The 16587-nt window shown below is 31.0% G+C and overlaps 3 protein-coding genes across 6 annotated transcripts; 1 reads left to right on the top strand and 2 right to left on the bottom strand.

Moving 5' to 3' along the window:
- Positions 1 to 1471: 1471 nt before the first annotated feature.
- Positions 1472 to 9764, top strand: LOC124929428 (RNA-binding protein 28). Of its 4 annotated transcripts, none has more exons than XM_047469788.1 (21): positions 1472 to 1684; positions 1775 to 1835; positions 2182 to 2218; positions 2505 to 2635; positions 2731 to 2823; positions 2899 to 2979; positions 3055 to 3180; positions 3252 to 3356; positions 3427 to 3511; positions 3834 to 3967; positions 4468 to 4607; positions 5705 to 5755; positions 5848 to 5930; positions 6012 to 6066; positions 6174 to 6288; positions 6924 to 7425; positions 7506 to 7719; positions 7827 to 7897; positions 8321 to 8489; positions 8610 to 8730; positions 9063 to 9764. In XM_047469788.1, exons 1-21 carry the CDS (start codon positions 1574 to 1576, stop codon positions 9602 to 9604), a joined length of 3027 nt encoding a protein of 1008 aa, XP_047325744.1. In that variant the 5' UTR covers positions 1472 to 1573; the 3' UTR covers positions 9605 to 9764. The 4 variants fall into 4 exon arrangements, with proteins under 4 accessions (XP_047325744.1, XP_047325745.1, XP_047325743.1 ...); XM_047469789.1 differs by having other exon boundaries at positions 3049 to 3180; positions 3433 to 3511; XM_047469787.1 differs by having other exon boundaries at positions 3049 to 3180.
- Positions 9765 to 9983: 219 nt separating this feature from the next.
- Positions 9984 to 10820, bottom strand: LOC124928766 (dehydrodolichyl diphosphate synthase 6-like). The gene has a single exon (XM_047469014.1). It carries the CDS (start codon positions 10818 to 10820, stop codon positions 9984 to 9986), a length of 837 nt encoding a protein of 278 aa, XP_047324970.1.
- A 3486-nt stretch (positions 10821 to 14306) lies between these two features.
- LOC124932793 (glutathione S-transferase-like) lies at positions 14307 to 15386 on the bottom strand. The gene is made up of 3 exons (XM_047473473.1): positions 15188 to 15386; positions 15038 to 15092; positions 14307 to 14942 (listed from the first exon to the last, which is right to left on the bottom strand). Exons 1-3 carry the CDS (start codon positions 15350 to 15352, stop codon positions 14497 to 14499), a joined length of 666 nt encoding a protein of 221 aa, XP_047329429.1. The 5' UTR covers positions 15353 to 15386; the 3' UTR covers positions 14307 to 14496.
- Between the last annotated feature and the right edge of the window lie 1201 nt (positions 15387 to 16587).

Genomic DNA, 16587 nt, shown 5'->3' with positions numbered 1-16587 from the left:
ACTTTCAAGAAGGCAAGTCTTACAACCTAATACTCAATCTCATAACTCACAAGTTATTTATAGGAGAATAACTTCTTAAAAATGAATGAACAATTAAATTTATGTAAAAAATTGAGAAATACTCATTTTTTTTTAAATTAAAGAATAAATAACATGACACTCAATGAGAAACACTCGTTATATTACATGCATGGATACATTTCATAACACTTTCATATTTTAGATATAAGACAAATTATTTGATATTAATCCCAATTTAGGATAAAGAAAAAAATTATTGTTACAACTAAACATAAGGGACATGTGTGCAATATTTTCAAAGCTTCACTAATTATTTAGAAAATACATCTTATGTGGGTCTTGATTTTAATATTTTTTTAAAATAAATTTTATCTAAATTATAAAAAGGATATTTGAACATTTTTATTTTTTTTAAAAGGGGATATTATGTTTTAAATTCTTAAATACCTCACCCATTCATTAACACATAATATAAATGACATTAATTTTAATGGAAAAATTTGATGGAGGGTTGGAAGGATTAGCAAAAAATAATATAATCTATATATATATATATTTATATATATTTGCTTAATTTTTAAAGTTTCCGGATTGTCGGGTCAAGAGTTGTGGTTAATTTGGATATATATGTGAGAGTAAATGGATACTTGGGTCGGATTATGGGTTGACCCGCCCATAAACTTAAAACGGTTAAAAATAAAATTAAAAATGTTATAGGTATGGTTCGAATTTACAATCTAACAAAATAAATACAACCTTTTAACAAACTAGGTTAATAACCCTTTATATTTTAAATTCAACACAAAATTTGATAAACGCGAATTTTTTTAATAATATAAGTTCAACTTTTTAACTAACTAATCTCTCTATATAATGATGCTTAATTTTTAAAGTGTCCAAATTGTCGGATCGAGAGTTGTAGTTAATTTGGCTAGATGTGAGAGTAAATGGATACTTGAGTCGAATTGTGGATTGATCCGTTCATAAATATTTTTACCGTAATATTTTTTATCACGGTTTTTATATTATTACTCGTACAAATGCACGAGATACATGCTAGTTCGTATAAGGGTAGAAGAAAGGGATATTTTTATCATTATTACATTTTAAAATTATTAAAAAATATATATAAATATATATTTTGATTTTTTAAATAAATTGTGTAATTGAACTTTTTAAGAATAAAATAAGTAAAAATAAAAATAAAATGATTTTTTTTTGTGATACCCAAAATATTTTGAATTACATTGTTTTGTTTGTTGTCAATTATTATTATTTTTACAAAACATAATAAAATAATTAATTGTCTCTATAAATAAATATAGAAATCTTATATGTATGAGGCTTATATATACTGTTTAGGCCTCATTAACCAGAGTCTATTGGGCCTTTCATATCCAAATAAAGTTTGAATTAGAACATGTGAAAAAAAAGACCTTGGTTCAAGCATACAGTGAGCAGCATATCAGGTGCAGCGGCTAGTAAATTCAGTTGAGTTTTGAAGGGGTTCTGAATTTTAGGGTTCTTTCTTTTTGAAACTGTGACTGCTACAATGGGGAAGAACAAGAAGATGATGATTAAGAAAGATGGCGAAAGTGACCACTCCCAGTCACAGAACACTGTCTTCGTTACTAATCTTCCTTACTCATTCACAAACTCTCAGGTGATTGATTGTCTATATTCCCTTTCAAAAGTATTTGGATTTAATTTCGTAGTAAGCATAAGCTAATTAGGTTTTCTTTTGATGCTAAAGCTTGAAGAAACGTTTAGTGACATCGGCCCAATTCGAAGGTGTTTTATGGTCGCAAAGAAAGGTAAAAGCCAATTTAGCAACGTGTGAGCCGTATTTGTTTTTTTTATTATTAGATTGGTGATTGATTTTTAGTCTTTCTATTGCATCTACCTTGGATTTCGGCTGGTAAATTAGGGTACGCTGTTATTGTCTAAATCATGCTGCCTTGGGTAGTTACATAGCTCTCTTACAGGAAGAATATTAAGATATGATTTGTTATTGATCTTCATTTCCCATGATTTTGGTTCAGCATATAATATCTTGTTAATCTAAACATTGATTATCATATTTGAGTTTAGTTTCTCTGTATTAACTATAAACTTGTAAGACATATATGTATGGTTTATCCTATCATCTCATTTTTGCAGGGTCATCTGATCATAGAGGCTTCGGCTATGTTCAATTGTGAGTTCTCTGTTTCCTGTCTAATATATGTATGGTTTAAACAATGTTTTCTTGTGCCACACAACAATGAATTTCCTTAAACATGAAAGCAGTTTATCGAAATTTGTGGCATTGAATTCTTAGTCAATGAATAAGTTGATGTAGATGCCTACACTAATTTTGGAGAAGAACATTGTTGACATGATATCATTACCAAATGTACATGTTTTTCTAAGTTTAACATTTGGCAAATACATTATCTTTTTTTGGTCTTATTTTGACTTCCATTACCTCTTGCTTGATCTAGTGCTGTTACAGAGGATGCTAACAATGCTATTAAGGTAAAAAATGGATCTTCTCTTGGAGGTCGGAAAATTGGGGTAAAGAATGCTATGCATCGTCAGTCACTTGAACAACGTAGATCAAAAGGAAAGCAGGGTCAGTATTATGTTTCTTGCTTTATCTACTTTCTTTTATTGTGAGAGGAGTATTAAGTAGAAACTTATCGATCTTTAACTCCATTGTTCAATCAGATGATGGAATGAAAACTGAGAATGAGATGAGCAACATTCCTCCCGCTATAGAAGAGCAAGAACAAGAACAAGATTCAGATCATCATGAAACAGGTTCTGTATAGTTTTTTCAACAAAGGGGTATCCTTTCTTTCCTTTCTCACTAAGAAAATGTTTTTAAAAATACAGTCAAATCTGAAAAAATCAAGATGACGAATACAATCAATATTCCCGAAAAGCAAGAGCAAGCTTCAGATCCTTATCAAACAGGTTCTATATAGTTCTTTCAACAGGCATGTCCTTTCATTCCTTTCACTGAGAACAATGTTTGGAAAAAAGTTACAGGCAAATCTCCAGATGTCAAGAGGTCAAAGAAAATCAAAGGTCCTGCAGACAGTGGAGGAAGTGGCTTAGAAAAGCAAGACCAATCTTCAGAAAAACAAGAGAAAGTTTCAGAGCCTCGAGAAACAGGTTCTTTATAGTTTTTTCAACGATGAGAATTCTTGTCCTTTCACTCAACAACTTAACGGAAAAAGTTACAGGCAAATCTGCAAAAGTTAAGGGGTCAAAGAAAATCAATGGTCCTGCGGACAGTCCAGGAAGTGTCTTGGAAAAGCAAGAGCAAGCTTCAGATCCTAATGAAACAGGTTCTATACAGTTTTTTTGACTATGTCATGTCTTTTCTTCCTTTGACTAAGACAATTTATTTGGAAAAAGTTACAGGCAAATCTGCAAAAGTCAAGAGGTCAAAGAAAATCAATGCTTCTGCCGACCATGGAGAAAGTGGCTCAGAGAAACAAAAGTATGTGCTTAGATGTTATGGTTAAAATGTTGTTACTCCATTTGATTCCTATTATCTCCTTAACCACTATAATTTCTTTATTTCCTTCCTCTTATCATCTCTTTGAGTCAAGATGTGAATGACATGCGTTTAATGTGATTGTGTCATAATTGAAAAATGACAAGGTTTTTTATGGTCTTTATATTTGGATTTTGGTAAGGTAAAGGGATTTACGTAAGACATCTTTTATATGATATGCGAAGATAGAAATATTGTTAAACCTAATTACAGCATATCATTCTTAGTTGTTGTCTTTGTACTGATCCCATGCTATCTTGAAAAGGGTTGCGAGGACAGTCATATTTGGCGGGATTCGAGATTCTGACATGGCTGATGAAGTACATCGTATGTGTAGAGAGTCTGGTAGTGTGTGCTCCATAGATTACCCTCTTCCCACGGAAATGTTGGAAGCCAATGGTAATCTCATTTCTCACTTCTGTTTGAAGATTATCCTTGTGCTCAGTTTGCTTATGGTGGACCCTGGAAACTGATGATAATTCTGCTTAAATGCTGTTAGTGTTAGAATTATATTGAATTTTCCCCATCAAGTTTGTATACTTTTTGGGGACATCAATTGTCAATTTAATTTTATACTTATGTATTTGTAAAGTCCTTGACTAAGTTGATTCTTCCTTATATGGGACCACAGTTGATTTTCAAATTTACAAAAAGTAATTTCTCATACCTTTTGAGGCTTTGTGCTCCATAAAATTCTTAAATGACCTTGAAACCATAAATTCTTAATTTTTCAAACCATAAAATGACTTTGATGCAAATTCTCATCTTTTGCTCGTCTAATATCCAATTTCATGAAGATATCCACAATAGCCTGATTTTATGATACCTAATCTCACTTGCTTATACCCATCGACACAGACACTTATTAATGGCCTTAATGATTGATGTAATGCGTCCAGGTCTTGCTAGGGATGGATGTAGAATGAATGCGTCATCTGTAGTCTATAAAAGTATAAAATCTGCTCAAGCATGTGTTTTGAACTTGCATCAAAAAAAGATAAATGGAGCACTTGTTTGGGCACGACAACTAGGTGGAGAGGTAATTGTTTTCCATAAATTGTTTTGTACCATGTAAGGATGGCAATGGGGCAATTCAGGTTCAGGGAGTGGTATCTCCACCCAGAACCTCAACCATCCCGACGGGGATTTTTATTATATACCATCCCGCCCCGATCGGGGATGGGGATTCCCCGCGGTGCACCAAATATTCAATTATTTTTTAAAATGATGTAAATAAATATTTTTTAGTACTTACTATGAATAGCCGAAAACAAGATATTCCCTTAATTTTAAGGGTTGAACTTAGAAAAGAAGACTATGGAGAAGAGGAATAGGAGAGATGATACATTTGTTTAAACTTTTTTTAGTTAAAAACTAGTTTGATCGGTTAGAGTAATCATATTTTTTTTATTAATGATGCTTCCAATCACTTACTTAGGTTAGGCAGATTAGGATTTGATTAGTTTAGGTTGTGCAGACTTTCACTTTGTTTCTATTGAAAGTTATAAAACAAATATATGTTCATATAATAATATAAAAAATATATGCATATACAATGGCATTACTGTAATTTTATGTATTTGGGTCGGGAATCGGAGCAGGGAAAAGAATTACCATCCCTGCCCCGGTCAAAGCGGGGAAAATCCGCCCAATTGGTTCGGATCGGCTTGGTTATCTTCTAGGCGGCCTTTTATTGCCATCCCTAGTACCATGTACATCAATTACTGATAGAATTTGTTGACACAAGGATCTTTAACAATTTATTACAAAGGTATCAGTATTGTGAATTGTGTTGCATTTTTGCTAAGCAAATTGAAAGGGGATTGACTTTTGTGTTGGTAGCTTTTTGCCCTATATTCTAATTGTCATGGACATAAGAGCTTTTTCATCCAGATGATAGTAATTCACCAGATCAGATGATGTCGTCATACTCGGACCATATTCATTTAAATCTGAGCTTTATGTATGTTTGATTTACGTGGAAGCTTTAGTTTGTAGTAATACTTATTGGGAGTAATAATGACCTCAGAATATGTCTCGCATACATATAGATTTTGAATAGCGAAAGTGTCTTCACAAAGTTTTTTATGACAAAATTTTCAAGTACCCATGAAACTCAATTCTATGGTTGACCAGGGTTCAAAGACTCAGAAATGGAAACTTATTGTGAGAAACCTACCTTTCAAGGTTAGTTTCTTCCCCAGAACCAATCTTTACATACACATACAAGTACAGCATGTTCTGACTTGATATCTTATGTCATGATGAATGCCTTGCAGATTACTGTGGGTGAGCTCAGAAATGTTTTCTCCCCAGCAGGATTTGTATGGGATGCATTTATTCCGCAAAAGTCTGAGACTGGGTACAGTTTGTAATTCATTCTGTATTGTGTTATTTCATATTCTTGCAAAGGTGTAGTTACAACCTTTTATGTTGCTTTCAGGTTATCTAGGGGATTTGCATTTTTAAAGTTCACATCTAAACGCGACGCTGAGAATGTATGTCTTTCTACTGCTTGAACTATACTGTATTTGAAAGCTGAAGTTTCCTGCACATGAATATAATTATCACTTAATTTTACTCTTCTTCTTCATTACATTTTCAGGCTATTAAGGAGCTCAATGGAAAAAAGGTCCACACCAGAACAATTGCTGTTGATTGGGCTATCCCTAAAAATATATATGCTGCTGGAACTGATGCAGCAGCTGCTTCAGAAGATGGTAAGTATTGTTTTATTTTTTGCATTATTAAACTGTACAAGAGAGTGCTTTCCATTTCAGAGTTTTTGCAATGGCCAAGCTGCACTCTGTGACAGACAGTGCAGATAAACAATTTGCATTTGATTTTGTCTATTGTATTTTGTAATCTCTTTGGATCCTGAAAAAAACAGTTAGTTTTCTGCCTTTCCCATTTGACTTCATTTATTCTGGATTTCTTTCCCTCTCTGGTTTGGTTCTTTTATAGTTAGCTTCTCACTCTTGTGTAAGCCAAGTTTATTTAACATCATCAGCTGAGTCCCATTTCCTTCTTTCAAATCCCCCTTCAAAGATGCCATATAAAAAGTATTGGAACCCACCCAGGTGAGAGTGAACACAAGAGTTTAAGGCCTCCAGTTCGATTCCCACTAAAAGCATATTAAAGTGAGGGTCATGTTTGAAAAATGTTGTGCTAGCCTCCTCTAGGCACAAAACCCTTATCTTTCCAAATTTAAAAGAGTACCAGATAGAAAGAACCAACTGTGCCTGTTTTTGGGTATCCATAAAGAACCCCTGAAACTATTTCATGTTGGAATTTCTTATGTGCAGTTGAGGTAATATCTTTACTGAATAACTTGGATCTGAAAAACTCCATGCAGGCAGTGATGAAGATGATAGTGGCAGTGATGACTTGGAACTTGGTGACACAGATATCGATGAAGAAGATGAGCAGACTGATGAGGCTAGAGGTCCTGATGATTCTGACATTGAAGAGAAAGAAGAATCCCATGATGGAATTGATTTTGAAGAGGAAGTAGATATCGCAAGAAAAGTTCTACAAAATCTGATATCATCCTCGTCAAAAGAAACTCCTATCACTGATGATCCTGCCCTATCTCGGAAAAAGAAGGATAATGGAACTTCTGATGTTTTAACTAAACCATTAAAACCAGTTAAAAATGTACCAAGTACTACAAAATCGATTTCCTCCAGTGATGGAAAACCTATTGTTACTGGAGCAGTTGAAGGGGATGATGAGTTGCAGAAAACCATTTTCATTAGCAATCTTCCTTTTGATGTTATTGTTGATGAAGTGAAGCAAAGGTTTTCAGGATTTGGAGAAGTGCTGACCTTCATCCCCGTTCTTCATCAAATTACAAAGTGTGGATAACTGCTTCTTACATCATTTATACAATCATACACTTTTTCTTGGTTGAATATTAGTTTTATCCTCTGAACAGGCGACCTAGAGGAACTGGATTCTTGAAGTTTAAAACAGTGGATGCTGCTAATTCTGCATTCCAAGCTGCCAATGTAGAAGCTGGCTTAGGAATATTTCTAAGAGGTAGAGAGCTGAAAGTTCTTAGAGCTTTGGACAAGAAATCAGCTAAGGATAAGGTAGCAGAAACGGCCAAAAAGGAGGATCTTGACCACCGTAATCTTTACCTGGCAAAGGTCCATTTCTTACTGATGATTCCTGTATCTTCTTCATTTTATTATTTGTTCTTCCTGAGAAAGTGCATACTTAGCTTTTATAACCCCTATTCAATTTTATTTATTAGGAAGGACTTATAGTTGAGGGCACCCCGGCAGCTGAAGGTGTCTCAGCTAATGACATGTCAAAACGCAAATCGTAAGTATAAGAATACTCAGTCTCACAACGAGAAGCATTTCTTCTACACTTTTGTTGCTCTTGGATTATAAATGCATTTTTAACTATTTGCAAAAAAAGACGAAAAAGACTGTTAAGATATCCAATGTGAATCTAGATGAGACTACGTTTGGAAACAGAACTTAGTCAGCTAAATTTTTTATTGGTAGTTTCTTATATGGATCCAGATCCAGAAAGTATATGATCAACTAATTCCTGGAATTATTCATTGAAGATAATTGGAATTCATGAACATAACTGCTCCTCCCTTTTTTGGGTGTGGGTTGGTGCTATGATTTTGATTTTCATCTTCAGTTGTAGATTTCTTATAATTTCTAGCATAGTCAAATCACCTTTGCTGTGAATGTTCCCTTCAAGGTCTTATGTTAGTTATAAAATTTTCAGATTGCAAGAAAAGAAGGCGACGAAGCTGAAATCTCCAAATTTTCACGTCTCAAAGACTAGACTTGTCATGTATAATATTCCCAAGTCAATGACTGAAAAAGAACTGAAGAAGATCTTTGTAGATGCTGTTATATCTCGAGCCACAAAGCAAAAGCCACAGATTCGACAGGTCAGTTGGAAATTTGAACCAGAACTTGTGTGTATTATTATACTCATAGGTTACAACTGTCAATCATCTTTGTATATACTTTGTAATGTTTTTTCCCTACACTTTATAATGTTTGAACAGCTAAAGCTATTAAAGGATACTGAAGGGGTGAAAAGTAGTTATTCACGGGGAGTTGCTTTTGTGGAGTTTGCTGAACATCAGCATGCACTTGTAGCTTTGAGGGTTCTTAACAACAAACCTGGTAATATATTGTACCGTGTATTTGTATTTTGTCATGCTTATATATAATTCAGATTATTTGTGGACCATGATCTAAATTGTAGTGTATTTTTTGTTGTTTCATTCATTATACAAATTATTTTTCTACATGATTCAAATTAGTGTAAGTTTTTTTTAGTTACATTTGATTAGATTTTCTTAGATCATAATGGATTTTAGCAAAACATACCAAATGTAGATTTTTTTAGGATCATGGTATGCCAAACCATCCCTAGGCAGAATAAATTCATCTCTATTTTCTCTAATTATAGTTTGCTTCCCTCATATCCGATTTGCTTTATGATTTCATAACAGATACTTTTGGTTCTGAGCATCGTCCTATATTGGAGTTTGCTATTGATAATATGCAAACACTGAAGCTTCGCAATGAAAGGGCTGAAGCTCAAAAACGTGGTCGGGGAGAAGATACAGGAGTAAACAATGAGGAATCCAATGGCAACATGAGGAAACGTAAATTTGGAGACGAGAAGAGTTCATTTAAAGGAGAGAATGAATCTAATGGAAACAAGATGAGGAAGGTTAATGATCAAAGCCATGCCCGTTCTTTCGGAGAATCAGATGCGAGAGGGAAGAAGAGGAAGCCGCCACAAGGGGTAGAAGAAGAAAGAAACATGATGAAAAGAGAGAAGCCACAAGATTTGACGAAATTTGAAGAACGAAACATGAAGAAAAGAGAGAACCGGAAGAAGAGAAAGGAGTCTTCAGACAGAGATGCCTCCGATAAACTGGATTTGCTTATTGAGCAGTACAAGTCTAAGTTTTCAGGTAAAAGTGGTGGTGAAAAACAAGTAGGAGGAGGGGGTTCTAAACAGCTTAAAAGATGGTACGAGGCTTAATAATCTTTCTTCCCTTTCCGCACCCAGAGTTGTTGATGTATGTTGCGGTTTTTCCCAAAGTACATCAAGATTTTGTCGAGAATTATATATAATAGTTGTTCTCTAGTATTCATACTATTATTACCTGTTATGATTATTGTATTTTTGAGATGACAAGTTTTTGTAGCTACTTTGTATTGCTGATGAATCTTTGTCCTGTTTAATCGATTGGAACTCATTTTTCTTACCTTTTCAAAAGACACTGAAACAAGGGATAAACAACAAAGACAAATTAACATCCAAACAAGGGATAAACAACAAAGACAAATTAACATCCAAACACATACATGCATAAAAACGAAAAAAAGGATTGTTTGATGAAGATTTGTAGTTTAAATATTCAAAGTTGCTTCATCTTCTTCTTCCTCTGCTTCTCCAAGAACAGATAGTGACGTTGATAATCTAAAACAGCCCATACAATATGTTTCAAACTCATCTCCGGCCACAGCGCTTTGGGAGAATACAACATGCAATTGCTCGTCTGCCATAACAGAAAATTACTCAGCCGAGTCTCGCCGGAGCTTCTCACCAATATATCAGGATCAGGCGCAACCGCCATGTCAGCATACTTCTCAATATCCACCTCCATTATAACTTCCTCATCTTTATAATTAATACAATCATCAATCTTTATAATCTTCTCATGACAAGCTTCTTCAACCGCACGAATAATCTGATTCAAAGAAGTATACGCCACACAGACGAACAACACGGTCCTGTTATTATTAGCGGTGGCGCGCATGACCTTCTCCGCCGCAAGTCTAACCGGAGTTGGGAGGAGTTTCAAGTCTCCGACGAAATGAATTCGAACGCCGTAATCATGAACGATAGTTGTTTCTTTGAGTAATATTTCCATCTTGTCTTGCATGAGGTCCATTACGTATTGAACCTCGGCAGGATGCCTTCGGAAATTGTCGATGCTGAAGGCGAAGATGGTGACGTACTTTATACCTAATTCGTAGCAATATTTCAAAAGAGACATGAGTGCAATAAAGCCGGCTTTGTGACCGTCTCCTTGGCCGAGATTATGTTTCTTTGAGTATCTACGGTTACCGTCCATAATGAAAGCAATGTGGTTTGGTATTGGACCAACGGATAGTATTCGGAAAATCAAACTTCTCATAATGTAGCATAAACTAACAAACCAATTTCTTATCATCCCACCGTAATCTGCCATTTCTCTACCTAGGAAATGACGGATCAAGAACAAACTAAAAGCAAGAGTGCGTGACAGTGGTTGAGGAGAATCAAAATGAAAAAGGCTGCAAAGGGGGCAGAAAAGGCAGACAACTTTTGAATGAGTGTCTCTGGCCGTACGTGCATGTCGGAGACAATCTTGTTTGATCTTGTGTTTTTTTTTTTGTTTTTTTTTTATGTTTCTTTGGATTTTGTAAAAAACAAAAATATCTGTTTAATAAAAAAATATGTTAATTTTTTATTTATTTAAAATTAAGTAGAGATATTTGGTTGATAAATTAGTGATTTAATATTTAGAAGGATAAAAATTGATAGAAAATTTTATAAGAAATTATGTAAAAAAAAGAAGCCAAACAAGGTCTTTAGACAAATCCCAAAATAGCCACATCAAACGAGCTCCATATAACTTTTGTGTTTGGTTGGTACATGGTTTCGGTCTCACAGTAATGTTATTAATAGTTTGGGAACTCGAAAATATAATGAAACTAACAAGTTATGTTATTTTATTTTTAGAGGATATTGATTCTGAAATTGTATACAAGAATGTCAAAAACATTCAAATGCAAGTTATTTTTCAGTACAGCTACTAATTTGATTAATAGATTTCATTGTTATTGTGTTATTATTTTTTTAGGATCTATAGAGGAGGAAAATTGAGAAAGAAAATGATGTCACAAGTTATTGGTTGAAAAAATGAAAAATACAAGGAGGGAGAGTAGAGCTAAATTTTATTATTTTTTCAACAAATCAAATTGCGTCACGTCATTTTTTTTCCTAAAATTTCTCATATTTTATTAAGACTTATAATATTGTTTTGACACTACTTTATTATTGTTGTTTTGAGGCCAACATTGTATTTGTTATGTTGAAAAAAGTCCATAAAAAATCATAAACATGCTTCTTCGGGGCTTTTTTGTGTTAAAAAAAATTTGAATGTTTTGTTGTGTTACTGTTTTGTTAATGCTTATATTATTTTTGATACTGTTTTATTTTGGTTGTTTTGTTATGTTTTTATTTTTAAGTTGAAAAAAGTCCATAAAAAAGTCTTAAACATAACCATTTTTGAGATTTTTTTATGTTGAAAAAAATAACATGAATTTAAGTTCTACATTTCATGTTCAGCGCCTCATATAGCAATGTTCGGGACTTTTTTATATTCAAATAAACTTATTTTTCAGTTCTAAATTTCATCAAAAGTCCCGAACATGGTAATGTTCGGAACTTTTAAAAAAAATTGAATTTCAGTTGTGCATTAAATGTTTAGCACCTTGTAAGGCCATAAGGTAATGTTTAACGCCTAACAATGCCATATTTGAGACTTTTTTTATGTTCAAATAAATTTATTTTTCAGTTCTACCTTTCGTTAAAAAATTCTGAACATGACATTATTCAACGCATAACAAGGTCATGTTTCAAAAAAATTTTATTTTCAAATAAACTTGAATTTTCGTTTTGCATTCCCTAAAAAAAACTTGAATTTTAGTTTTATCTCCCATGTTTAGTGCCTTATAAGACTAGGTTCAAAACAATGTCATGTTTGAGACTTTTTTATATTCAAAAATATTTATTTCGGTATTTCATAAAAAAATATTATATTTACTATTTTTCATATTAAAATATTATATATTTAAAAAAATTCTTATAAAAAATACTAAAAAATATATATGAGATACATCCTCAACGTCCCAAGTCCCAAGTTCTACAAAAGAATGGATGAGAGACTTGAGATATAATTTGAAATTAAGCCAATTTGATAGGAGTATTTCAGATTATTTTTTTTATAATTCATTATTTAATAAATAATTCATCATTTAAATGATCTGATCTATTAAAAAAAAAGTATAATTAAATATTTTCACTATACTACGAACTTTTTGTATACACTAGCAAGCTCCAAATGTATTATTATTAAGTCTGAATGTAAAATAAATTATATATATATTTAAAAATTTACATATAATAAAAAATAATTAGAGTCCTGTAAGCCATATGAATATAAGAGAAAATAAAATTATAAGTCACCAGTCATTAAAAAAAATATTGTTTAAATTAATTAACAGTAATCAAAAATTAGTTCTAACAATTTTAAAAAAATAATTAAGTATGATAAAGAGTGGTTTAAAGACATTAAAAGACACAAATGACAACAGAAAATAAAATTATAAAAGATTAAAAAAAAAAAAAGTCAAACATATAAATCTCGAAAAGGATTATTAGGGTGTTCAATATTTGATCGAATTTGAATAAACCGAATCTAATTTCAAATTAATTCGAATTTAATCACCATTTTTAAATTGATTTTGGAGTGAAGGTTTTAACTTGAAAATCAAATCAAATTAATTTTATTATTATTTATTTTATTATATATTATATAATTTATTAAATATAATATATAATAATTCCACAATTATTTAGTGGCCCAACTCATCTATATTTTTTTAAACTACTCGGTTACCCACCTCTCATATATATATATATATTCTAAACCTAATTCACAAGCCGTGTCCACCTCAATTTCCAAACCTAATTTTTTAGCAGTCACCTCGTCTCTAAACCTAATTTCTCATTCACCCTCCTCAATCCTCATCATATATATTTTCTAAGTTAATCAAATAATCTCGCTAATCTTTCATATATTTATTCTCTTAACATAATTCTCTAATAGTCACTCCCCTCTTTATCCCTATTATTATATGAAAGAGCCTCCTGGCTTCAACTGAATCTCAAAGTTTTTATTTATCTAATATTTGAACATCTTAAATTAGATTTTGTTTTGAAATAGAATAATTAGAATTTAACATTTGGAAATAAAAGAAAAAAGAAAATTAAATTCGATTTAAATTATTCAAAATTTGAACCGAATATTAAATTTAAATTCGGTTCGATTTTATTAGAATTTATTCGAATTTGATTCGGATTTTGAATTGGCTAAAAAAAACAATTTGAAAAATTCAACTGAGGAACTCGAATAACCCGAAAACCAAATCAATAAACATTCCTAAGGATGAATTCACAGAATTTTCGGAATAAAACTAAACTAGATAAATTATAATTATTTATTTTTATCTTATACAAAGTATTTTTCTAAATATATATAAAAAAAACAAGACTTTATTGGACAATGAATTAACTAATTTTGAGTTATTTAAAATAGTATGTAATTTTTTTTTTAAAATAGAGTATTATAGTATTTAGGTTAATGAATTAAGTTATTTGATGGATGAAATAGAGAAAGAATTGATATTTTATTATGTTAAAATTATTTAAATAATTCAAACCAAACAAATTACTATGTATTAATCAAATTAAACATCATTTCCTTTACTATCTTCATCCATTACACCACACTACACAATTTATTAATCAAAATATTAATGAAAATATTTATTTATTTTAAATTATTATTTTTTATTTTATCATTATATATTAATAAATTTTAAATATTTTTATCTAAAAAATATACCCATCCACAAAATTATCACAAATCATTATTTATTAAATAACATAAATTCAACCATAAGATATGATTAGATTAATATAGAAAACATAGAAAACATCTTATCATGTTGACAATTTATTGCAAAACAAATATAAGAAAAGAACACATTTTATTTCAATAAAGATGTCACATATAACACTAGTTATTAATGTCCATCTCAAGTCTCAACCATAGCCACCACCTTAGCCCAAGCCGGTCGAGGCATAATCACGGCACACCAAGCTGCAACCCGAGGCCTCTCTTCAAACAACCGTTTGGTCTTCATTTTCATCAAATAGTACAAATTTGGTAGATGGGTTAGATCTGCCGTAGTAAACTTGTCTCCGGCCAAGTAATCATTTACCTTAAGTTGATCCTCGTACACATCGAGTATTTTTGCCAATTCTTTCTCGGTTTCAGCAACCGCCGCCTCCGCCTCTTCCTCCGTCTGCGCCAACCCATTCTTGGATTTCTCGATAAGTTTAGAAGCTAATGGATCGAACCAGTGGTCCTCGGATTCGATCCATGATGAAACTATTACTTGCATTCTTGGTGACACATATATAAATTCTTTTCCCGTTGTCATGTACATATGTGATAAGTACCTCATTATTGCTCTTGAACCTATATATATATTTGTTCAACTTAATTAATTGCCATTAATAATAATTAATTAAATTCATATTTCAAAATTACTTGTTAATTAATTAATTAGTTACCGAATACAATCAGATCACCCTCTTCTTCTTTGTAAACAGGAAGTTCTCCAAATGGCTAATTCAAAACAAATGATATATAGAAACTCAATAGAATATTTCTAAGGGATTTTTACTACGAAAAAGTAAGAAATAAAACTAAAAAACGCTTACAATTTGAGAAAGAAAATCACGATGGTCCTCAGGTTTGATGTTAACGTTGATGAACTCGAAATCAATTTCATGTTCGAAGAAAGTAGCAAACACTCGCATTGTTTCCTTCGAATCAAGTGATCCATACAACAGCTTCCGACCACTCACAACTTCTAAGCCGGCCATAGATCTAGATAGATTTGAGAGATATATGCACTACTGTCGGTATTCATCATCCTATTTATATATATATATATATATATATATATAATTAGGGATGAGCTAGCTAGGGTTGCCCTTAAGACCCCACTGCCCTAAGCTCCATCCACATCTCTATATAGATATCATAAGATTTTATTATATTTTTGAATTTCACTACAACTTAATAAGTTGTAAATAGTAATTGAACTCTCTCATGATTTCACTGTCTTTTAGGTTTGATTTAATTTTTTCTGATTTTTTTAAAAATAATATAAAGATGTATAACATTTTAATATTAAATTAGTTAATAGATGTAACTTGACATATTATTATTATTATTATTATTATTATTTTCTTAATTATTATTTTTATAAGTTCTTGATCATGTCAATTGCATGTCTATAATATTTATTCTTCTCAGTTATATATATATTTTATTTTTGTCAAAATAATTTTCTAAATATAAAAATTTAACTAAGAGATCTATTTTTCACATTAAAAAATGATCATTTAGAACTACATATAGCTCTACATATTTCAGATAAATGTTATATATATATATATATATATATATATATATATATATATATATATATATATATATATATATATATATATATATATATATATATATATATATATATATATATATATATATAAAGTATGTTTTAAATTATTATTTATTTAAATTAAATTATCAATGGGATATTTAATTTTTTAAATATATATTTTTAAAGATCCAATGGATATTTGGGGGTCGAACTTGGACTCAGTTTTTTATGAAAATGGAGTCAAGCTTTGAATTATGGCATATGGAACTTCAAATATCATAATTTTATTCATTTAAGTCATTTTAAAAAACGAAAGAACAGGTCTGTCTTTTTAATTTATTATAATATTTTGTTTTTTTAAATTAATTTATCACATTTGTAAAATTAAAATAATAAAAAAAATCGTTTTTTCCAATTATTTTCACTCATTAAACAATTTTTAAGGCACTCATATCATGTTAAGCAGATTTGAATGTGTATATCTCATAAAAAAATATTAATTTAAAACATAAATACGTCTAAATTGGTTAGACAGTAAAAAAATTATGTCGTTTGATTTTTTTTGAAAATTAAAGTTAAATAAAATATCTATCTCTATTCAATTTTCTCAAATCTTTTATTGAATTATGTATTTTTTAGTCACTCAAATCAACTTCATTAAATTAGAAT

Source organism: Impatiens glandulifera, chromosome 3 (assembly GCF_907164915.1).
Source record: "Impatiens glandulifera chromosome 3, dImpGla2.1, whole genome shotgun sequence".
NCBI classification, from domain to species: Eukaryota; Viridiplantae; Streptophyta; class Magnoliopsida; order Ericales; family Balsaminaceae; genus Impatiens; species Impatiens glandulifera.
This window is presented reverse-complemented; position numbering and strand designations above follow the sequence as displayed.

Coding starts and splice junctions, on each gene's coding strand:
- LOC124929428 (XM_047469787.1), top strand. CDS start 1,574: ATGGGGAAGAACAAGAAGATGATGATTAAGAAAGATGGCGAAAGTGAC. Junction 4,608..5,704: donor CACGACAACTAGGTGGAGAG/GTAATTGTTTTC, acceptor ATGGTTGACCAG/GGTTCAAAGACTCAGAAATG. Junction 7,426..7,505: donor GTTCTTCATCAAATTACAAA/GTGTGGATAACT, acceptor TCCTCTGAACAG/GCGACCTAGAGGAACTGGAT.
- LOC124928766 (XM_047469014.1), bottom strand. CDS start 10,820: ATGGCAGATTACGGTGGGATGATAAGAAATTGGTTTGTTAGTTTATGC.
- LOC124932793 (XM_047473473.1), bottom strand. CDS start 15,352: ATGGCCGGCTTAGAAGTTGTGAGTGGTCGGAAGCTGTTGTATGGATCA. Junction 15,093..15,187: donor GTGATTTTCTTTCTCAAATT/GTAAGCGTTTTT, acceptor GTTTTGAATTAG/CCATTTGGAGAACTTCCTGT. Junction 14,943..15,037: donor GGGTGATCTGATTGTATTCG/GTAACTAATTAA, acceptor ATATATATATAG/GTTCAAGAGCAATAATGAGG.